At 38.9% G+C, this 24,482-nt stretch overlaps 2 protein-coding genes across 7 annotated transcripts in view; one reads left to right on the top strand and one right to left on the bottom strand.

The window, feature by feature from the left end:
* GFM2 (GTP dependent ribosome recycling factor mitochondrial 2) overlaps positions 1–1,757 on the top strand; it is a 52,172-nt gene extending 50,415 nt beyond the window's left edge. For all 6 annotated transcript variants that reach the window (XM_023545545.2, XM_064273096.1, XM_003407956.4 and 3 more), the window contains one exon: positions 232–1,757. In XM_023545545.2, the coding sequence (XP_023401313.2) occupies positions 232–369 (138 nt within the window). In that variant the 3' untranslated portion in view covers positions 370–1,757. The remainder of the gene's footprint in view (positions 1–231) is intronic.
* On the bottom strand, positions 777–23,247 carry HEXB (hexosaminidase subunit beta). The gene is made up of 14 exons (XM_003407955.4): positions 22,982–23,247; positions 18,485–18,630; positions 14,605–14,670; positions 12,730–12,776; positions 12,379–12,489; positions 8,931–9,032; positions 6,859–6,988; positions 5,255–5,435; positions 4,624–4,710; positions 3,611–3,683; positions 2,627–2,801; positions 1,666–1,756; positions 1,390–1,494; positions 777–981 (listed from the first exon to the last, which is right to left on the bottom strand). Exons 1-14 carry the CDS (start codon positions 23,230–23,232, stop codon positions 921–923), a joined length of 1,626 nt encoding a protein of 541 aa, XP_003408003.4. The 5' UTR covers positions 23,233–23,247; the 3' UTR covers positions 777–920.
* Between the last annotated feature and the right edge of the window lie 1,235 nt (positions 23,248–24,482).

Raw genomic sequence — 24,482 nt, 5'->3', positions numbered from 1 at the left:
AATATATCTGAAGCGTGCCTCCGCTACCCTGTTTTCTGTCCTCCACAATGACATGCTTATATTTAATTTCTACAGAAAAATGGCTAAATGATCTGTTTGAAAGAAATAACGTGGCTAAGCCACATGAGTAACATCCTCACCTTCCCTGATAATGGTCAAAAGACAAGCAGCGGGAAGAGAAAGTTGGGGCTTAAATTAGATGAAATAACTGACTGAAATTATTTTGATTAGGGTTATTCAACTGTGCTTCGAACAATAACATCAGGCTCAGCTACTTTTACCTTAGAACTATCTAATTATCAAGCCATGAATCCTCAGGACCAGTGTGCACTGCTGAACCGGAGAAGTGGCTTGGCCAAAGTGTTTTAGGTCCTGGGAAATGGAGAGAAATTCAGGAGCACCTACCTCCTTCATTTTCAGTAAGATAATGTAATGTTTATGTTTTATTTGTTGGGTGGATATATTACTGTTTCAGTACAGAGAACTAGATAAAAGGTGTAACTTGAAGACTGACTGGCAGTGGCACTGGAGCTGCCCTCTAATTTACATAATGAGAAATGTGCTTTGAAATGTAAAGGTACCTGTGTGAATGTTCTTGTGTATCATGCAGTTACTATTGCTGATATATTTTATTGCAAATTAATCAGTAGTAAAAACTTAGCCCTCTGAATATATCGAATGGTACCCACAAAGTGTTTTTGTTTTGTTTTAACCTTCTCAGAAGGAAGATGCCATTAAAAAAAACAAATAAAAATAAAAATTTTTTAAGGTAAAGGTTCAATCAATAAAAAGATACATATTTTATTCCAAAACCCGTCTCACAAATCTTAATTTCCATGATTTCATAATCAAATTGATTATAGTACAGATTGCCATGGCCTTTTCTCCTCTCCTGTTTTTCTTCTTTGTTTAGGCTCTTTTTATATACTCTCCTCATAGTTACAATATCCAGTAAAAAGCGGCTGTGCAGCTATTCCACGTCTGTAGAACAGATAAAGTATGAATAAAAGATGTTTAGTTAATATAATTCATCTGCCATCTTAACTTAGTAGCTTAAATCGGAATCACCAAATCATAGAATAATTACGGGGGTGGGGGAGGAAAAATCACTTAAGATTGCTAAGTATGTTCAAGTGATTAGAGATGGCGTTCTACGTTACACCAAAATTCAATTTATCTATAAAACAGTTAAGTCCAAATATATCTTCTTATTGGTATTCTCTTTACCTACAAAATATAGTTCCTAGCTCCTCTTAATAAATCACTACTTCTTAAGTGACATGCATTTCTATTTATAGCAAAAAAACAAGCAGTTAGCTAACACTGAATAAGAGGGTTAAAAATCACGCAGGACCTAATAATAGCTTGAAAGATAACTATTTGTCTTACCTGACCATTCTGCAGCGGTGTCTCATTAATCTGTTGTAGGCGTCTTCTAAACCTCTGACATCTCCGTGACTCCAGAGTCTCTCACCAACAGCACTTGCCCGTGGCCTAAAGTTTAAGCCATACCCCCCGACCCCCAAGTACTTTAAATTCATGTTTTCTTAAGCACGTCTCTAAATGATATGCTTGGGGAGATTCCTAGTGCTTTCCCACTTGGATGGAGAAGGAAAGCTAGGCACCTTATTTCCTAACTCAAACATTAACAGTTAAATTGCATACCATAGTCTTGGAGTGAGGTTAGTTGCATCCACATATTCTCCCCATAGGCAAGCTTCTCCACCAATTACGAGTTTTTTCTGTTCCTGAGAACCTACATTGAAATCATTGACTTGATGTAAATGGTTGTAGTTCAAGGCTTGTGCACAGAGGCAGACTTTATCCCATCCCTGGCCCTTGATGCACAGTGCTTATTGGCACATGAAAACTAAATGTGGTGGGCCACTATCAAAGATACCATTTTATTTGGTTTAACGCAAACTTATTTGGACACCAGAAATAATTTTCCCCCAGGTACCTATTAATAGTGTGCCGGGAATACAAGTTGGGACATGAGTTTCATTATTAATGGGCTATGACCACTACTCCTACTTTAGATTTCTACCTAATTAAAAAAAACTGCGAGTACCTAATACTGTTTTGTTTACAGTAATTGTGACTTTTTGATCCTCAGAAAATACTTTCTAGAGAAATAGTTAATATCAATTTTTAATAGCCCTATAGTTTTCAAACTATTTTTTTAAACAGCAAAATCCTTTTTTCAAAGCAAAGTTTTATACTAAGGTATGATGTACAAAACTGGACAGAGCAGAACTGTTCTCAGTGCAGGGGGCTCTGAGGGCTTGAAGCTCTACAACTGAGACACTCTCTCACTGCCCATCACCATCCGCCCCCAGGATGAAATCCACTGAACTAGACTATATCCTTTCTTCAGGTTAATGCAGTCAGACATCTTCAAGATGTGGAAACTGAGTGACAAGACTCCATTCACAAAATTTAAAATGAAACTCCGAGTCGTCTTTTTTTCTTTTTTAAAATAGACACACATACCCAAAGCGTCTCAAAATCACGGACCAAGCATAAAAGAGTAGTAGTTAGTGGGTATACCTAGGTAAGGATTTCCAAGATGGGAGGGTAGGGAAGAAAACTAACAAACCAAGGTAACGGTGGCTGCTTCACTTACCATAAAAATTAAGAGGTTCCACTTGATAGTATCTTTTCCAGTCTTGTCCATAACTAATCAGATCTAAGTACCAAGGAGCAGCAAGGATTACAGGGTATCCACCTTCTGTGACTTTTGTTAGTTCTTCAGGATATTTCTCTGCTTTCCATACTTCAACTACTGTGCCTGGCTGAAGCTATTAAAGTTGCAAATTACAACACACATTAGTAGTTTCAGCAAATACAGTAGATGATACTGAAAAGTCCAAGGCATTACAACTTGAAGGGAATTAAGATCCTTGAAAAAGCATATATACATTTTCTTCTTTTTCCCTCAGAGTTAGTGCCACATGCCCTAGGGATTTAAATGCACTGTAGGGACTTTCAAGGTCAGAAGTTTCATCAACATTAAGGTCAAATACTTAACTTTTGCCTATGCATATGACACCACATAGGTGCAACAAACTAAGGCTGAGCTTTACATTTTAATCCCATTTCTACCATATTGTTTTACTTTGGAACTGTGAGGATGTCACCAACCCATATGGAAAGGTGATACTGGCAGGTGAACTTGCAAATTCCCAGTTGCCCCAAGAAAAATGAAGAATTCTGACTACCTCAGAAAGAAAAAAAGTTTACACTGACCATTTTACTATAAAGCTACTTCAATAGCAATACTTTCTTCTTTTCTGTTTGTTCTGCCTTTCTGAAAAGGGACTTAATTCAAAATACTTCAGCTTGTGCATAATAATAAAAGGTGGGTAGAAGAAGAGATGAGAAGAAAGAGCCACTAAGGAGTGAAGTCAATGGAAGAAAAGAAACAAATGCTATTATCACTGGTCCTAGGCTATAGCTACTGCCTAACAAAAGTTTAAATGGGAAGGTAAGTTAATTGACATAATGCCCCTGTAATGGGGCAGATTCATTAGGGTTCCTTCCATTCCAGATGTTAGACTATTAAGACATTTGTATTACAGAATCAGATAAACAGTCTTCACACTCTCACCTTCGCACTACCATCGAAAACTTCTTGCCAGACTATGGATTTCTTGTTTACAGCTGCAATGATGTCCATAAGTCTAGCAGTGAAAAAAATTACAAAGCATTTCAGATCACAAGTTTAACAATATGTTTAAGTGTGCACATATTCTATCAAGGATTACTTGTAATATTGAGAGGTGCCTTTCAGTACAACATAGCTTTATAGCAGAGCCAGCTAAAGTCAAGTGACCCCATAGTTCCTTCTTTGTAACACACTGCTCAGAATCTAACACAGTATAGGTATTTAATAGTCATTTGCTGAATGAGTGAGCAATAACATTCAATAGTTGCAATCGTCCACAAATATTTACTGATATTTATAGACAGCCAAGTATTCTGCAAGATTCAAAAAAAAAAAAAAAAAAGGATGCATTACACAAATAGCTAAATAGGAAAAGGCTAATCTAGGCTTGCCAAATGAATGGTATAGAGCAGGGAATGGCAAACCATAGCCTATGGCCTATTTTTGTATGGCCCATGTGCTAAGAATGGTTTTTACATTTTTAAAAGAATTATTTAAAAAAGAAGAACATGGAACTATATGCGGCCCACAAAGCCTAAAATACTATTAGCCCTAAAATAGTCACTGTTGGCCCTTTACAGGAAAGGTTGCTGACCCCTGGTATAGAGCAGACTGTCCAGTAGAACTTTCTGCAGTGATGGAAATGTACACTATACCTGCAGCTACCGGGAGCTACGTGGTGGTGAAGATCTCACAGGGTAGCCAGGGCTTCAAGCTGAGCTCTTAGATGACTGGGCTCCTAAATTTCAACAGTTATTACGAAAGACTTAGAGTCACCATGGTAATGATTTAAAAAAAGCAATGGATATTGCTTCCCTCCTTAGTGACTTTTACAACATCTACACTTTGGGAAGGGGTGGGGAGAAAATGAAAAACGAAACTACTAAATAGTAACCGAAAGTTTTACAAAAGGCATTAGTGAAATAAAAATAAAAGTAGGCTTTCAAGTAACTTACTTCTGAATATAGAAAGATTGTAGTTTTTTATAATCGGTGCCAAAGCCTTTTTGCTTCATGAAATTTTGGATTTTGGGATTTGATGCCCTTAAACAAAAACAGTGAATAAAATTTCATTAAACGTTTTATACCTTAACTCCATAACATCAGTTGTTCAGATTTAAAACTATTAAGGTTTATAGGGAGTAAAATAAGCCTAAAAACTTAACTATGTGTTAGTTTTCCAGTGCAAATAGTTTTTTTCTAGAAGCTGATTTCCCATAAAAATGGTTTTCCCAACTCCATGCCTCTCTCCATCTAATGTTACTTGTGAAGAGGATTTTTCTTTGAAAAATTCTCACTTAAATCATTGCCCGCTTTTATTAAAGCTTTTCTCTTTCACCAATTTTTTTTTTTAAACTCTTCATTTCCTTCTGCACCTTGATTCTCTTAAGCTTTCACTTTGGTATACCAACAAAAGGTACCTTCTATAAAAATCCACCATCTCAAGGGTTGTGTTGCCAAGTTGAAATCCTTACAATCAGATGTGTTACCCCAATTCCTCCATTTTTATATGGAGATATCCATAGCTGCTTCAAGTGGAACAGTTGGAAAAAATAATAATAACAAGGGTTTTAAAGAATTAACATACCAGCAGTGAAACTCCACTTCATCTCCTCCCAAATGAATGAACTGATCTGGAAACACCTTACTAATTTCTTGGAAAAATTTATACAGGAAGCTATAAGTTGTATTCACGGTAGGGTTTATAGGTCCAAAATCCCCAGATGGCTGTTCTGCACTGTAACATGGTGTAAGGAGGTCATTCTGACCTAGAAAAACACAGGAAGGTTTTTAAGGAAGATTTAAATCACAAAGATACAGCTTTGCATATGACTATACTACTTCATTTTATTGAAGTTATAAAAGATTTATACAGAAAAAGATAAGCACGTTTACTAAGAGTTACTAGGTAGTTTCTTCCAAATAAGATGAGGGAGCATTGTTTCCTGAATCCTATCCCAATGCCTCTTTGTTTCCGTTTCCATCCAGTCTCTCTGATACTATCTTGAATATTAACGACTCCCAAATCGACACCCCTGGCTCACCTCAACCCTTTTTCCTGAGCATCAATTCACATTTCAGATTCTCTACTTCATACAACTAGATACCCTAGCTGCAGTTTAAATACAGACCAACAAAAAGTTAAACTCTTGATTCCCTAACCTCTTTGTTTAGCTTCTGATTTCCATATTCTGATATAAGGGCACCACCATCCTCACAGTTTGTAACTCTTCCCTCTCCCCTTACAGCCAGTCAGTTGCCAAGTTCTATGGATTGTATTTCCAGAATGTCTCTCAGTTCTGTCCATTGTTTTCCATTCCTGCTATTGCCATCCTGGTCTAAAATTTTTGTCTCTTTCCTCCGATGTGTTACTTTAACAAAAGTTTTCCCAAAGCGTGGCTCCCATCATGTCACTCCTGCTCAGACACTTTCAGTGGTTTCCGGTGTGTTGTGATGAAGCCCACCCACAATCTTCACCCAAGGTCCTCTACAAGGTACTTTTCCAGACCTGTTTCACACTGTTCCCCATGTCTACTCTAATGATATTTACTGAGCACTTAAAAATGCTACACACTGTGTTTTACATTCATTATTTAATCCTCAAAACAATTATGTGAGAGCAACTATTAATAGCCCCATTTTAGAGATGGGAAAACTGAGGCTGGGTGCTGTGTAACTTGCCCAAAGTCACCCAGTTTATACATGGCAGAAGCAAGATTCAAACCCAGGCAGTCTGGCTCCAGAGCCTAACTTCTTAACCACCACCCTATAGGACATCTTATTCTGTGCTACACTATACACGCCAATCAAATACTTGCAAACATATCTCATACTTTTTAGTGCCCTTCCTCCTGCTATTCCCCTTACCAGAAACATGAATGTTATTTAATTTCTCAAACACATTTTAGGTATTACCGTACCTATGAAACCATTTTTTGAATTCACTTATGTTCAATTTGTTGTATTCATTATTTGTTTTCCTTTATCCTTTGTTTATACTTAAGGCAGTGCCTAGGTACAATGCCTTGTTCATAGTAGAGACAAAATAGTTATTGAATTATATCTGCCAATAGTGCCACCTTTGTACAAATCACAACTGAGAACAAAATGAGCAAACACCAAGCCATAAAATAAAAGATACAGGACCTCAAATGTCCACCGTATGCAATTTACAAAACACAAACTCCTTACCTTTTCCCCAAGACAGCGTATGTCCAGGGGAATCAAACTCTGGAAGGACTCTAATTCCTCGTAATCGAGCATATTCAATCACCTTACGGACATCATTTGGTGTATAAACATGTGACAAAGAATAGCTTCCCTGTAAAAGCCACCGTATTAAGGTTAAAATGTGCAAAGTGGATTTTGTCCTAGAAATTGTCAACAGTTCTCTCTTCACTTTGATACCTGATAACTGATTTACAGAGTCTCTGTGTGATACTGAATTACTCATTTAAAAATAATACAGTACACATGGTTTCAGGAATAAAAACTATTAAAAAATGAATTTTTACTAAATCACATATACCCAAAGAATAAAATACCTTTTTGGGGTTCTTGTCAAATGATTTGTTTACTGTGTTTTATCAATAAGCTTTCACTACACTTTGGTTAATCTCAGATTTACTCATCAGAGGTACCTATTTTCACCAGTGCTTTCTATTTAAAGAATGCCTTCCATGATGTAACCTCATTTAACTGTACAACAAAATGGAAATAAAATGTTTGTCTCCAAAGTGAAACCTATGAAAACTCTACATTGCCCTTGTCAATTTTAGAATCAAAATACACACATTATTATAAAGCATAGCTGTTGTCTTTCAAAGTCACTTTACTATTTAGTTTTAAAATTTTCCCCCATAGACTCTATGATAATCAACCTGCTTTTTTAAAAGATTACCTTCAGTCTCTTTTAGAAATCAATATAGAACTCAATATTGGTTGTAACTAAAGACAAAGATCCAATAAAGGTGTTATGGTAGCATGTTTCTCAAGGTATGGGCTATAAGTCCTCAACTCTTGAAAAATAATCTTCCCCACCTTCCCCCAAAATCAAATTTGTATCTGATCTAACTACCAATTTATAGGAAATACAGGGGACAGAAGAACATGTTAAATGGCATCATGGGGATGCAGTCAGCAAAACCCTGACTGGGATACTATAGGACAAATGACTTAGATTCTTTAACAACAAAAACAAATTACCAGGGAGAAAAAAAAAAAAATGGAGAGGGGACCTATAGATCAAAAGAGAATAGACATCAGCTGACTACAATGTATAAACTTCATTTGCATCTCAGTTCAAATAAATGTTTTTTAAAAAAGAAAAAACGGGGAAATTTGTATACTGGTTGGATATTTGATGATATTAAGGGATTATTGTTAATTTTTTTAGGTATGATAATGGTATTATGGTTAAAAAAAAATAAAATAGGCCTTTTTACAGGTGAGATGTAATGTCTTGGATTTCCTTCAGAATAACCAGTGGGGGAAGTCAGAGTATAGGTGATACAGAATTGGTCATGTACTGATAAATATTGATGAATAAAAATTTCCATAACAAAAAACATAAATTTCCATAATAAAGATAAAAGCAAATAAAAACACAAATGCTGCTAGCATTTCAGCCTATATTACATCATAACATTGGAGAAGGCTTTGGAATTGTGGTCAGGGAGCAACATCTAGAGTTCTGGCTCTGCATCTTCCCAATTGTGCAGCTTCGGAAAGACATATAATTTCTCTGACCATCAGCTACTTCCTTTGGATTACAGGGGGATTACACTAGGTGATACTGAGGATCCTTGTCAGCTCCACTGGTCTACAACAGACTCAATCCAACTGAGGCACCATTTTCCAAGAAAGAGCTCTCATCTCTGAAATTTCCTACCTTCATGTGGTTTTCCAGAGAAGAAAAAAAAGTCATTTATAGAATTCAAAACAGTTCTATTCAAATATAGAGCTGGACCACTTGATAAATATGGTATCTTAACCTTATGTTATTCATGAATGCTTCAGGTCTCCTACATTAATTAAGTTTTGAAAATCTTATTTGTACTATCCCTAGACATTATTTAAAATAACAATAACAAAAATACAAGTTTTATGGATGCAAAATGCTAAGGCATAGAATAGTTAAAAAGCCACACAAACATCTTTTTTGCTTTAATTCTATTCCTAAGAAGAAACATTTAAGCTACAAACTTTTCATGAAATTGTACCAAAAATTTTTGTAGACAGAGACACCAACATTAATTACTCACTTTATTGCTTAACTCAGGAAAAACGATGCTCTGATATGGGAAAGATGGGTCGTCAACTACATGCCAGTGGAGAACATTAAACTTATTAAAACTCATGGCATCCTGCAAACAAACACGTTAATATTATATACTGTAGATATAATACTCAACCTATATTTACACATCTACATTCAGATTGCTTCCAATGCTTCTGCTTCCTTTAAAATTTCTTTTTCAGTGAAAAAAGAATGAAGAAGAAGTATAAATTCCTTATCTTATATACTTTACATGGCATGGCACTATTCCAAAAGCCTATATAGAATTCATATTTATTGCAGATAGCAAGCTCTAACCTTACCATATGGGAGGAGGACAAGCTATTAAGTTCAGTATTTAGAGGTTTTCCAAGAATGGAGAGTAAAAAAAAAAAAAAAAAATAGAGAGTAGCTCCTCTCCTCTGCTACTACTGCTGTGTTTGGGAGTAGAGTAGAGTAAACAGGGCATTCATTTAAGTATCAGGGTGTAGTAATTCCCACAATTCTCAAATTTGGGGGCCAACTCTTATTAATGAAAGAAATTCTGTACAAATGCAGTACAATTCCAGTGAAATTCTGGGGAGAATTGACATTGATTTTACATATTCTCTGGAAGAATAAACAATGTATTTATATAAAGTGTAAACTATTTGGAAAAAGATATAATAAGGGGGGAGTTTTGCCCTACCAGATATCAAAATTGAAAGCCTCACTTTTTCTTCATCTTGGACTGAAGAGATTTGGCTGATGCAGTTGGGAAATAGGTTACCTACAAGATGACTAATTTTTTCAGCTTCAAAAAAATTAAAAAAAAAAAAAAGCAAGTCCACGAGAGCCAAAATATGACCTTCAGTATATCACACTTGAATTTAGAGACCATTTCAAGAATAGATTTGACACATTGAACATTAATGACCAAAAGACCAGATGAGTTGTGGAATGACATCAAGGACATAATACATGAAGAAAGCAAGAGGTCATTAAAAAGACAGGAAAGAAAGAAAAGACTAAAATGGATGTCAGAAGAGACTCGGAAACTTGCTCTTGAGTGTAGAAGAGCTAAAGTGAAAGGAAGAAATGATGAAGTAAAAGGTGAACAGAAGATTTAAAAGGGCAGCCTGAGAAGACAAAGTGAAGTATTATAATGAAATGTGCAAAGACTTGGAGTTAGAAAACCAAAAGGGACTCAGCACTTCTCAAGTTGAAAGAACTGAAGAAAAATTCAAGCCTCAAGTTGCAATATTGAAAAATTCTTCAGGCAAAATACTGAATGATGCCAGAAGCATCAAAAGAAGACGGAAGGAATATACAGAGTAACCATACGATGTTCAACCATTTCGGGAGGTAGCATATGATTAAGAACTGATGGTAATGAAGGACGAAGTCTAAGCTGCACTGAAGGGTAATGATGAAAAACAAGGCTCCAGGAATTGATGGAATACCAATTAAGATGTTTCAACAAACGGATATGGTGCTGGAGGTGCTCGCTCCTCTATGTCAAATTTGGAAGACAGCTTCCTGGCCAACCAACTGGAAGAGATCCATACGTGTGCCCATTCCAAAGAAAAGTGATCCAACAGAATGCAGAAATTATCAAACCATGTCATTAATATCACACGCAAGTAAAATTTTGCTGAAGATCATTCAAAAACGGTTACAGGAGTACATCAACAGGGAACTGCCAAAAGTTCAAGCCAGATTCAGAAGAGGACATGGAATGAATGAGGGATATCATTGCTGATGTCAGATGGATCTTGGCTGAAAGCAGAGAACACCAGAAAGCTGTTTACCTGTGTTTTATTGACTATGCAAAGATATTCGGATGTGTGGATTGCCATAAATTAGGATAACATTGTGAAGAATGGGAATTCCAGAATACTTAATTGTCCTCATGAGGAACTTATACATAGACCAAGAGGCAATCATTTCAACAGAACAGGGGGATACTGTGCAGTTTATAATCAGAATAGGTGTCGTATCCTTTCACCATACTTATTCAGTCTGTATGTTGAGCAAATAATCCAAGAAGCTGGACTATATGAAGAAGAATGGGGCATCACGACTGGAGGAAGACTCATTAACAACCTGTTATATGCAAATGACACAACCTTGCTTGCTGCAAGTAAAGAGGACTTGAAGCACTTACTGATGAAGATCAAAGACTACAGCTTTTGGTATGGATTACATCTCAACATTAAGAAAACAAAAATCCCCACAACTGGACCAATAAACAATACCATGGTAAACAGAAAATACTGAAGTTGTCAAAGATTTCATTTTACTTTGATCTACAATCAACACCCAGGGAAGCAGCAGTCAAGAAATCAAAGTATTGAACTGGGCAAATCTGTTGCAAAAGACCTATTTAAAGTGTTAAAAAACAAAGATGTCACTTTGAAAGCTAAGGTGTGCCTGATCTAAGCCTTGGTATTTTCAATCGCCTCATATGCATGCGAAAGCTGGATGATGAATAAAGAAGACAGGAAAAATTGATGCCTTTGAATTATGGTGTTGGTGAAGAATACTGAATATACCCTGAACTGCCAGAAGAACAAACAAGTCTGTCTTGGAAGAAGTACAGGCAGTTGCTCCTTGGAAATGAGGATGGGGAGACTTTGTCTCATCTACTTTGGACATGTTATCGAGAGGGACCAGTCCCTGGAGAAGGATTGGTAGAGGGTAAGGTTGAAGGTCAGTGAAAAAAGGAAGTCTCTCAGTGAGATGGATTTACACAGTGGCTGCAACAATGGGCTCACGTAGAAAAGATTGTGAGAATGGTGCAGGACCAGGCAGTGCTTCCTTCTGTTGTGCGTGGGATCGGTATGAGTTGGAAGCAACTTCACAGCACCTAACAATAACTAGCAGCAGCTAGCCGGACAATTGCTGTGTATTCCTAACCAAAAATCTGAACACACAATTTGATAAATGGAGGTTTACATAGAGGGCCAATGTATAGACAGCATGCAATGGGTAAGCACTCGGCTGCTAACCGAAAGGTTGGCAGTTCAAACCTACCAGCAGCTCCGCAGAAGAAAAGACCTGATGATCTGCTCCCATTAAGGTTATAGCCTAGGAAATCTTATGTGGCAGTTCTCCTATCATATAGGGTTGCTATGAGTTGGAATCAACAGCACACAACATCAAGTTAAAATTATGTCTTTCTCTTAACAATCGTGACTGAATATATGTTGTGGCCCCCACAATGGAAACAGGAGGGCAATCCCTTAAGAACCTCTTCACTAATGAGAAAATACACTTCCCAAACAAGGGAGGGAAAAAAGCTCAGTGCTTATATGTATGACATGAAAAATGAACAGCCCTGCTTCAGCCCACACAAGTATAAGTAATCAACATAAAATAACAACATACAGAGGACATATTTTCAAAACAGACAATGCATTAAATTAACTAGATTAATTAAATAAATTACCTACCAAAGTTTCCAGAATAACCTTAACTGGCAGATAGTGCCTGGATGTATCAATTAAAATCCCTCTATGAGGAAACCTTGGCGAATCAATAATGGTGGATTCACTGATGGTGAACTGTAAGACAAAATAAAATTTTGATTTATTTTTAGAATTTTGTCTTGAGGTTATTATCTATGCACATAATGGATAAAAGATTAATTTAGAAGGAAGAAAAAAAGTAAAATTTACACTTACCAGCCAAGATAAATATTTGAGGAAAAGAAACCTTTAGGAAGCAATATTTTGATTTATATATTTTCCTAGTAGTAATATGTCTAGGCAACAATTTTAGTAACATATAATAACCATACTCACAGTCCCGTAAGAATCTTGATAAATTAACTGGCTAAAGGTCTCTAAACCTGGGGAAAATGAAATTTATTGTGTTAATTTATAAAATTGTTTGATCCAAACATATACCTATAACTAGGTAAGGCAAATAAAATTAAACATAATGTTATACCTACTACACCCTCTAACATATTTTCTGAAATCAAAGCTCAATTAAAAAAAAATATATATGTATATATATATATATATATATATCCTATTGCTTTCTCTATTCATCTAAAATGCTCTACTTCACATGTACCCATACTGTGGGTTTTACCTGAACGATAAACTCTAAAAGATTTAATAAAATAAAACACATTCCTTAACAAATTTGTAGCATTGTGAAAAATAATTTTTTGATCAAATGCTATAGTCACTTTAAAAGGTACCCAAACTTAACAGAAGAGAAAAAGCCTAAAAGAAAAAAAAAACACCATGAAACTAAAATAGGCCCAATGTATAACTTACAGTGTTTTACTTATAACTGCAAAGACTATTCTGTGAACTTTTTTTTTCTCAAGTGGATTATTCCCTTAACACTCTGGTATAAGCAAATTCCTCTGACTGGCCTTGACTTTATCAAGGGTCTTCATTCTTGCTGACAGCTATATAATCGCAGAAATTTTTAACTTAAGAATACTGGTGGTTCAAAATCATTTTTGTTGTGCCTTTTTCACCCCCCACAATTACGGGCTCATACTGGGAAGAACAACTAGAATTTTCTGCTAAGTGACAGCACATTCTAATCCCAGTTTAGAGGAATTTACTTTCAAAGTCTGATGGTAAACAGAAGATAAGGACTTCTTGGACTAGAATCTAGTCAGGGCATGTTCTCTGAAGTTCTTTGTCTGTTTTGATATGGATCAGGACAGACATCAGTTACATCTGTACTAAATAGCTATAGATATCAGAAATATTTTCATGTTCTATTTTGAAATATGATTACAATCACAGCATTGTTATGGCTGTAAAAAATATAGCATAAAAATGATTATTTTATTTTAGATAATGCTTAACCAGAGTCAAATCCAAAGATTTTTTTACTGGTAATTAATATAAGTTTGACTAGCTCCCATTTAAAAAAAAAAAAAAATCTTTTTAAAAATGATGTTATTTGGAAGATAAAATCTATCAAAAAAACTGTTGCCGTGGAGTTGATTCAGACTCATAGCAACCCTACAGGACAGAGCAGAACTGCCCCATACGGTTTTCAGACAGCACCTGGTGGATCTGAACTGTGACCTTTTAGTTAGCAGCCATAGTGCTTAAACCACTACGCCACCAGGGTTTCCTCTTATCTATCTAGAAGTGGTAAAGAAGCTTTTGCACAGCAAAAATAAATATCCCAATGCCCAAACTTTGAAGTTTAGGCTCTGAAATTCACAGGAAAAGCTTTTAAGGTTCTTCTCTGCCTGCTGCCTCCAACTAACTCCAGAGCATATCTACCTTTTCACACTGTTCCTGTAAGCGGTTATCTGTTTCTAAATCCATACAAATTTAACAAGGGGAAAGGGAGATTCTTGCTAATGAAGGCAACAAGAAGTGATAGCTGATACAAACTCCCCTAATCAGAACAGGTTGAGGCCATTTATAGCTCTGTATAGGTTAATGTCAAGTGTATCAATGAATTACAGCACTGTAGAAATGTAATCACCCTCAAACAATTTTTAAAAGGCCAAATGATGTTTCTCCTGTGTTTTAAGTAATACCTGTTTAATGAAATTCATTCCGGAATGACCCAACAAATCAGTCTGTGAAGAGTCCAAGGAAGCAATGTTTTGCTATGCTTAATTTCACAAAGTACCAACTGAAAATATACCTTTATTAAAAATAACAATGCAACCTCAAAAAACTTACCTCGTAATGCTCCCCAGACTCTGTTGGCCTTGAGCATAGCCACTGGTTCTTTCACGAGTAAACTGTCTGTGGCGAAAAATGTATTTTTTTGATTGTTAATCCCTCAGTGACTCACAATAAATTTCCTAAACATGTCATTGGTACTTCAGGACCATTTTTTTCTTCCTAAGATCCAGACCTGTTTTTCCAGCTGCCTCTTGTACCTCTCCACCTAGGTGTTCTGTAGAGCCCTTAAACTCTACATGCTCCAAACTGGACTCCTCCTTCTCCCTGCTCCACACACTTCCAACCTGCCTGTCCTTCTGTTCCTCATGTCTGTGAGTCAACACCACCATCTGCCGAAGTCAGGAACTTGGTGTCATCTCCATGATTCCTCACTTTTCCCTCCAGGAGATTTATTCTTTCCAACTGCCTTTCAACAGAGTAAAATCCTAGGTATGCCAAGATGTAGGTCAAAAATGCAAACATTCCTCAGGTGCCCAAAACACCTTGGTGAAGAAGCCTCACAGACCACTCAATCTTCTACTCCCTAAGGCTGGAGAATTATCTGTTGTTTTCCCTTCTGTACTCTTCTACTTGCCCTTCACACACCTTCCCTCAACGTCATCCTAAATCTACCTTAAAGCCTACTCCTTAATTCCCTTTAGCTTAATCCAAGATTTTTTCAGTCTTTTCTCTCTCTCAATTAAAACCTTCTGGGCAAGGATGTGGCTAATCTTTCAATCTTTGAAACCACATTCTGCAGAAGCTTGGTCCAATAGCCAATTTAGTCTTTTAGGAAGGCTTGCGGTGAGGTCAACCACAGATAAAATACATAAAGCACCAGAGGGGTGAAGGGAAAGGCTGAGAGCTAAAGGATGTGACAGATGTGGGCTTTGCCCCAATAAAACACGCAAGGGCTGGAGGTTAATGATTTAAATACTGTATGATCTGGGCTTGACCATCACCTTCACCACCACTGCCACCCAGACTGTCACAGGGCAGTTGGTGCAGGCAGGGAAAAGCTCTACCAACAGCCAACAATTGTGTGACCAGCTCAGGTGATAGTCTCCTGGCAAGGTAGCTTTTTCTACCAGAGACAACGGGGATGACTTAGCTGAATGCCAGGCTAAGAACTGTATTGCTTTTAAGAGCATAATCTAACCATGTTTCCTCTACATCTATATCAAATTCTTAATCAGCTACCAAGAACACAAGATTTCATTGCCCACTGTTTGGAAAGTATTTTTTACACTATGTTGAGATTGCCCAGAAAGAGCAGGAAGAGTCATCTAAAAACATCAACATGTTCCACATATTTGATGCTGATTATTTTCCAGTAGCTGAGGACCGGCCGGTATTAAAAAGGATTCTGATTCAACTCAATGGAAAAAAACACAAATACATAGAAATTAGAAGGAGATTTGGTTTTCTAAATATATGGACACATAAGCTATGGAATGGTTACATCTCTGATGTGAAACAGGAGTGGCATTGGGGTCTTTGACTTTTCAGCTATCTCCTTCTGTACCTCTTTACACCATAAACACTTTCGTTGGTCGTGGAGGGTATGTACATAAATAACATCAATGTATTTGTTGCCTTTAAAAATAATAAAATATTATAGATAAAGCTAAAACTCCCTTTGAGATGCTCACCCAACTCCCTCTATTTTCCTCAGAGAAACCCTTATCAGGCCTATTCCCAGGCATTTACATGCACACACATCTAACAAGAAAATATAGTGTTTTATGTCATGTTTGTGTGCTGACACATAAATGGCATCATGCTTTTGACATTAGTATACAACTTTCTTTGTTCAACTCAGCATTTTATCTTGGCAAGCTCTCTATGTCTGTTACTTATAACTGTGCTTATTATTCTTAACTGTTGTATAGTCCTTGTTAGTTTGGACTGACAAGATTTATTTTGCTTTTTTTCTGTTGATAGACATGTAGTTTTGTTTACAATTTTTTACTACTACACACAAAAAATTGTAAACAAAACTACATGTCTATCAATAGGAAAAAAAAAAAACACACAAGCTGCACAAATATCCTTGATTTATGTAACCATTTCTCTAGAGTACAAACTAGTCCACTTCTGGGTCAGAGGATATGTGTATCTTTATTTTTAACAGACAGTGCTTCACTATTCATTTCCTTTAATATTTTCTCACACACTGGACAGCATCTGATGTCTTATTATTTCAGTGTGTATGTCTTACTTTTACACTGATCATCAATATTCTAAACTAGTTAAAAACATAAAACTGGCTTATCCTTCAATCAGACCATGTTGTAATCACCTTGTCTCAAGAAAGTTACCTTTCAGAATAAAGAGGTTTGCAGAGCTGGCTGGAAGGCAAGCTTACCAGTCTCCAATCTTGGTACATTCCATTTTCTAGAATTTACATGTTATCTGTATTCCTGAACAGACAGCAGATTCCCTGGCAATCTAATGACCATTGCTATCTCAATCCAGATTGCAAAACTTAATTCAAATAGTGTCTGAGTGCTGGATGCACAGGTGTGCTATACTATAATTGTCCCTCCATTTGTCTCCATAGCTACTAATGGACATAATACACCTTCTATTCACTTATCGACTATCCCATTATCTGACATTTTGCATTTACAACAATAGTAAAAAATCTACTCTCTGACTACAACTAGCAGTAACGAATGCCAAAGTGCAAGGCAAGAGTAATGCTGGCTGTGACGGTTAAGGCTATGTGTCAACTTGGCTGGGCCATGATTCTCAGAAGACATGTTCCTAACAACGAGGGAGACTGAGGACAAAGGGGTCCCTCCTTTTTCTGAGATATGCAGTAGGCTTTACCTCTTTAAACCCATTCACCAGTCTGCCTGTCTTGTACTAATTTTGCGTTACTCAGGTCCTCTTTGATTCCTTAATGCAATTCCATGTTATTCCCAGTCAATGCACCTTAGAGGAAAGGCCTACCCACGTGTTCATTCCCTCCAAAACAATTTTGGAAAAACACTAGGGAATAATGTTTTAAGCAACAAAAGACCATATAGCTAAATATTGACTATATTATCAAATGAAATAGTTCTACCTCTCCAAGTTATCTTTGTGTCAAATTCGATTATAAATACAGGTCATGGATATAAGCACACATTTGTCTTCAAAGATAACAGTTGTTAGGAAATCATCTAGATGTCCAAAAACAAGGGATTAGCTACAAGGCACATCCATACAATGGTAGAACATAACTCAGCCATTAAAAACGATGTAATAGAAGAATATTTAGTGAAATACACAAATGTTTATAATGTATTATTATGTGAAAAAAAGCACAATACAAAAACCACACATACACAATTACCTCATTTTATATCAATGTTTGTCATATCTTTTAGGAAGCCCTGGTGGAGCAATGGTTAAGCACCCAGAGGCTAACCTAAAGGTTGGCAGTTCGAACCCGCCCAGCGGCTCCACAGGAGAAAGACCTGGTGATTTGCTCCCATAAAGATTACAGCCTAGAAAACCCTATGGGGCAGTTCTGCTCTGTCACATGGGGTCACTATGCAACAGAATCGACTCAACAGTACCTAACAACATCATATGTTCATATTTATATCTATATAAAACATATATTACTCTGCAAAAAATATATATACCTGAAATAACAGTGGTTAACTCTGAGTGCTGGGATTATGAATGATTTCTTTTCTTCTGTACTTATTGTACTTTCAAATTTTCTACAAAAATTATGCATTACTTTTACAATCAGATTTTAATGGCTATTTTAAAAATAGGAATTAGAAACTCACTGACCAAAAACTCCCAGTAACTGGTGGCATGGAGCCTGTTTCTGGCACTCAAGTCTGTAATGAACAGCTTTGAATATGATACACCCTCATTAATTGGTACTCACATGACTCATCTGAAGAGATACCGGGGAAAGCATCACACTCTGAGTCAAGGACAACTGTGACAAGAAGCTGCTGTAATTCTGTCCCAGTAGGAGTTCTAGTAGGGCCATAGTGCTGCTTGTTGAAACCAAAAATAAACTCATAATATCTGTGTGAGAAATAAGTTTAAAAGCATTTCAGGGCAAGTTTTATATATATATATGTGTAGTGGACATTGTAAGGGGTCCTGGTGATGCAGTGGTTAAGCTCTCGGCTGCTAACCAAAAGGTCAGTGGTACAAACCCACCAGCTGCTCCACAGGAGAATGTCTGGCGGTCTGCTTCCATAAAGATGACAGCCTTGAAATCTCTATGGGGCAGTTCTACTCTGTCCTACAGGGCTGCTATGGGTCAAAATTGACTCGAAGACAACAAGTTTTGGTTAGCGGACATTGTAGTTGACTCCCCAAATCCATGCCACCCAACATCAGTCCAACTAGAGTCTCTCAGCCCAAGCTGCACATCAGAACTGCCAGGGGACCTTTTGGAAAATACTGATGTCCAGACCTACAGAATCAGAATCTCTGGGAATGGGATCCAGGTGTGAGAATTTTAAAAAAGCTATCCCCCTAATCCCTGGTTAAGAACCAGTAGTCAAACCAATCCTGGTAATCCCATCACTCCTGGGTATGTAAACCAATTCTGGCAAATGAGGGGTATTTCTGGGAAGTTTCCTCTCTAAGAGAGTCACAAGAAGAGACAATTTCTCTTCTATCTCTGTATGTGAGACCCGGAGCAACTGCAGCCACACTGAATATGGCAGAGCAGAGATGGGAGGAACATGGATCCCTGATGACACAGTAAGCACTCACTCAACTGCTTTTCCACTTCCTGATATGTGAGATAATTACCTTCTCATTGCTTACCCCAGGTTGAATCAGAGTTCCTGTTACTTGCTACAAGAAGAATCCCAGCTGATACACCAACCCCAAAAACAATGTCATCAACTATAGCATTCTGACTAAAAAAAAAGAATTCTCACTAGTCTTTAAAATTTACTTTCCAGTGGCACCCAAATATCAGAGAAAGAGAATATTAAACAAATTTTAAGATGTTAACAGATAAAAAGATCAGATAAGCTCTCAAGCAATGGTTGAAATCATATTTTTTAGATTTAGATAAGGCAGAACTTTGTATATGCTACCAATGTATAAGAATATCTTGTGTTTTCCAGAGAGGTAAAGACACAGAGGAAAGTTCCCGTAAGTCTGGAAGTACGCAGAAGTTAATCAGTGGGAGAGCAGACTGGCTGAAGTTCCGGAGAGCTCTTCTCGTAGGCAAACTTGACAGATTCAAGAGGAAATTAAGGCTGCTGGCAGATTGGAGGTCTAAATTAGGTGCAGGCTTGTCCCAAATAGGGAAACCCTCACCCTGAATATTGAAGTCCTAACAGAAAGTTTGAAGGGCTCTGAGGCAGTGATATCCAAGGTAATTTGGTTAATTTAGCCTTTCAGGAACTGAAGTAGTGAAGGCTATCTGTTCACTAAAAAAAGAAAAAAAAAACAGCAAAAGACCTCTTTAAGTGTTAAAAAGCAAAGATGTCACTTTAAGTACAAGGTGCTCCTGACCCAAGCCATGGTGTTTTCAATCACCTCATATGCATGTGAAAGCTGGATGATGAATAAGGAAGACAGAAGAATTGATGCCTTTGAGTTATGGTGTTGGCGAAGAATATTGACTACACCATGGATTGCCAGGTGAACAAACAAATCCGTCTTGAAAGAAGTACAGCCAGAAGAGTCCTTAGAAGCAAGGATGGCGAGACTTTGTTTCACATACTTTGGACGTGTGATCAGGAGGAACCAGTCCCTGGAGAAGGACATCATGCACGGTAGAGGGTCAGTGAAAAGGAGGAAGACTCTCAACCAGATGGACTGACCCGGTGGCTACAACAATGGCCTCAAACAAAGCAACGACTGTGAGGATGGCAAAGAACTGGGCAGTGTTTCATCTGCTATACACAGGGCTGCTATGAGTTGGGGTGGACTTGACAGCACCTAACAACAACAAGCACGTGGTGGACCTTGTTCTAGAACTGAGGTAGCAGTTGTGCACATAACATACCAAAATCTGCCAAGAGCATACAGTTCCAAAGAAAGGGTTTGTGATATAAGACAGGAGTCCCATGAATCTGAACCATCTGGGGCCTATGTTGTGTGATCCCGGCCACCTAGAGTTTTCCTAACACTTCCACTGCCTCTAAATCCTTCCAATCCTACTGTGCTTTTACTCTGAGATAGATACTCCCTCTCCTAAGTTCCTAGAAGGCTGACCTGAATGCTTTCAGGTCTTAGCCATACGGGGCAATATGTTTTATAACCAGTTTCCTAACAATGAGGGGTATAATTAATAGCTTCTTAACACACAGGCCATGAATTAGTTAGGCAACTGCGTGGACATGCCAAGCCTTGTTTTCAAATCATCGCACAGCTGATTCGGCTCCTAGTTATTTACCATTGTTAATTTACCATGCTTTCTTGCTATACTCACACCACTTAAGCATATCACTAAGTCCTTGTTTTTTCCTGGAAACCCTGGTGGCGTAGTGGTTAAGTGCTATGGCTGCTAACCAAAAGGTCGGCAGTTCAAATCTACCAGACGCTCCTTGGAAACTCTATGGGGCAGTTCTAACCTGTCCTATTGTGTCACTATGAGTTGGAATTAACTTGACGGCAGCAGGTTTGGTTTTTTTGTTTTTTCTAGCAGTATGGCACAGAAGGAAATTTTAATTTTACAAACTGAGCCACAAAGCAAACATGGTATGTTTGCTTTTAAAAGATTTCCACTCCTAGCAATCGTGTTCCTTTAGATGACCTTCAAGTACTTTTTTTATAAAATCCTTCTCAATATCCCAAAGCAACTAACCACTTTGGTTTTATTTCTTCACCCCACTTCTAGCCATTCTGATCTGTCAGCAGATTCAATACTAAAGGGTCATCAGAGTATGAGTTTAAAATTGGGCGGTAACAATACACACTTGACTTGTGCAAAACGGGAGAGAACCATCTCTGCCCTCAACATCTTGGGCCTCTTCAGCCCAAGTTGAAGCGTCAGGCTTATCTGGGGGCCAGGACATTAATAAACTAGTTTTGCAACTTTCCACCAGCTGTTTAGTGTCCTGCAGGTACAATGTAATTATACTTGCCCATCAGGAACAGAGATAGAGATTGGGGGCGTGAGGTGGCAGTACAGCCAGCACCAAACTACATACCTTCCGGATATCCTCAGCACAGTCCCGCCTACACAGGTCTCACACTGAGAGGACAGCAAGTAGAAGGTTTAACCATATCCCTAAATGCAACCTACCTTGTATACCATGTGTTTCACAAAGCTAGAGCTGTGCTACCTCCCCATTATATAATTCACCCTGTCTGTGACATATGGGGTTGTCATGAGTTGGAATGGACTTGATGGCAATGGGCTTGGTTTGTGTGTGTGTGATCAAAGGAGTTAGAGAGGCAAGAGGGCTTGGTAAATATAAAGTGCTAAGTAGGAGCCCTGGTGGTGCAGGGGTTAAGTACTATGATTGCTAACCAAAAGGTTGGCAGTTTGAATACACCACCAGCCACTCCTTGGAAACCCTATGGGGGAGTTCTACTCCATCCTGTAGAGTCGCTATGAGTTGGAATTGACTTGACTGCAGTGGGTTTGGATTTTTTTTGGTAAAACAAGAAGCAAGGAAAGCAAGCCCATAACTGGTGTGGGGGTGGGAAGGGAAGCAAGTATTGCCTAAGAACTGGCCATATAAAAGTAGATGAAAACTTATAATACTATATGGAGTAGAGACTTTGAAAAGAAAGAGGTTTTACTCAGTGCTCTCTTCTATGTGAACTGCTACCACATTTCGGGAGGCAGAAAGAGACTGAGAAGGGCCTATAAATGACAGTGGACAACTTTGGGAGTCCCTGGTCCTCAAGTAGGGACTTGTCTAAGCCATCCCAGATTCACTCATCTTCCTTCTAGGGCTCTCTTCAAAGAAGTGGTTGCCACTTCCTCCCTCCCTTTCTCCCTCCCCAACTCTGGGGAAAGCGGAACCCCTCCATCCATTTCATCTAAGGGGGAACAAGTCCACTGATTCTGAGCAACCTACTCCTATCCGCTCAGTGTCCTGCAACCTAATCAGGGCTCCGGAGCACCCAGGATGTCCCTTAGGAGGTGAGGAGGTGAAGGACGAAGGACAGGAGCTTGGGTTTCAGTCAGTGTGGGTTCGAACCGGCTCTGCCAACTTCCGGACCTCGGTCTCTGGTCAGGTTACTACAGACCGCCCGGAGACCGTTTCCTCGTCTGTGAAATGGGGCTAAGAGCACCCGCGTAGCTGGGTGGTGGTGACGGTCCTGAGAGGCGCTCAGGCATTCTTCCCGGGCCTTCCGTCTGCACAATGTCCCAGGGGTGGTCCGCCTCTCCCGCCCCCTGGGTTCTCGGGTCCCCTGCCCTCCGGGCCGCCCCTTGGGGGTTGCTCACCGCCGAAAAGCCTCCTGCAGGATGGCGCAGGAGGGGCCGGCCGTGGAATTGGGGCCGTGGCTGATGAAGAAGTTGTTGGGGGCGAGAAGCAGCTGGCGCGGGGACACCTCCACGGAGAGTGGCAGGGGCCACAGGGCGAGGGATTCCGGGGCCCTCGCCGCCGCCAGGGCCGGCAGCAGCACCAGCAGCCCGGGCAGCATCAGCCGGCACAGCGTGCGCAGGCGGCGCGGCGACGGCGGACATTGCTGCATGGCCTCTCGCTGCTCCGCCGGGTCTGCAGACCTGGGGCCTGCAGGACCTGACTTCCCGCCTCGCTCCGCCCCTCCGAGTCACGAATCAGATGACTGCGCGCCGGGCCCCGCCCCGGACTCGCTTCCTCGCCCCCGAGTCAGCCGGCGCCGCGCGTCCCCACTACTGTCGCCTGCCCATCAAGGCCAAATGAGAGCGAATTTTCATGCAGTCCAAGAATTTTCCCACTTAGGAGCAGAAACCTAACACCAACCCCAAATATTAACCAAAAAACCCAAATCCGTTTCCGGTGAGTCGATTCCGACTCATAGTGACCCTACAGGACAGAGTGGAACTGCTGCATAGGGTTTCCAAGGAGCAGCTTGTGGATTCGAACTGCTGACCTTTTGGTTAGCAGCTGAGTTCTTAACCACTGCACCACCAGGGCCCCAACCCCAAACATAGGATGGACAAATTAAAAAATTAGAGCTTGGGGACTCCAGCCCATGTCAGGCTATTGCTCATGCTTGTAACATTTGGACTGTGCTGACAGTGATCGGCTTCAGTGAAACAGGGGAAGTCGCTCACATAGCACACCGCATTTCTCCCCCATCCCCTGCCCCGAATGCAGATAATCGAGATGGTGATAGAGTTTGTTTTGATCCAAAATCTAGACTTTTCTCTAACGGGTAGTTGGGCTTTAATTAACAGATCCTTCCGATCAGAACGCCCTAAGGGAGAGCAGGTGGAAGGTTAAAAATTATGCTGCAGTCCTGAGAGGACTATCTTGGGGAGGGAGGGGTAGAGGACTTCTTAAAACTTCAAAAGGACTCCATGGACGAGTTAACAGGCAGATGATGCAAAGAGGAATGTATTTGAAACAAGGGATTAATAGTCAAAGTATATCTTAAAAAACAAAGTTAAAAACGTGATCTATTACCAAATAGAATGAAAGTATTTCAAAGATTTCATTCAACTCATTAATTCATGAGAGAATTAGTACGAAGTGTGGTTCAAAGACAATTTAATAAAGCAATGTTTGAATACGATTGCTCAATTATGTTGGGGTCCTAAAGGATTTCAACTCTATGAACCTGAGCCTCCCCCCAAAAAAAAGAATCTCTGTTTTTAATGAATTCTTAAGAGCAATTTAAATATTTACTTATGATAGGCCTCTATGTAATATGTTTTTGTTTTTTAAATTATGCTTTAGGTGAAACATTACAGAGCAAATTAGTTTCTCATTAAACAATTAATACACAAATTGCCCTGT

The sequence above is a fragment of the Loxodonta africana genome, chromosome 2, assembly GCF_030014295.1.
Source record: "Loxodonta africana isolate mLoxAfr1 chromosome 2, mLoxAfr1.hap2, whole genome shotgun sequence".
Classification (NCBI taxonomy): Eukaryota; Metazoa; Chordata; class Mammalia; order Proboscidea; family Elephantidae; genus Loxodonta; species Loxodonta africana.
The sequence above is the reverse complement of the archived record's forward strand: the minus strand, read 5'-3'. Positions and strand labels throughout refer to the sequence as shown.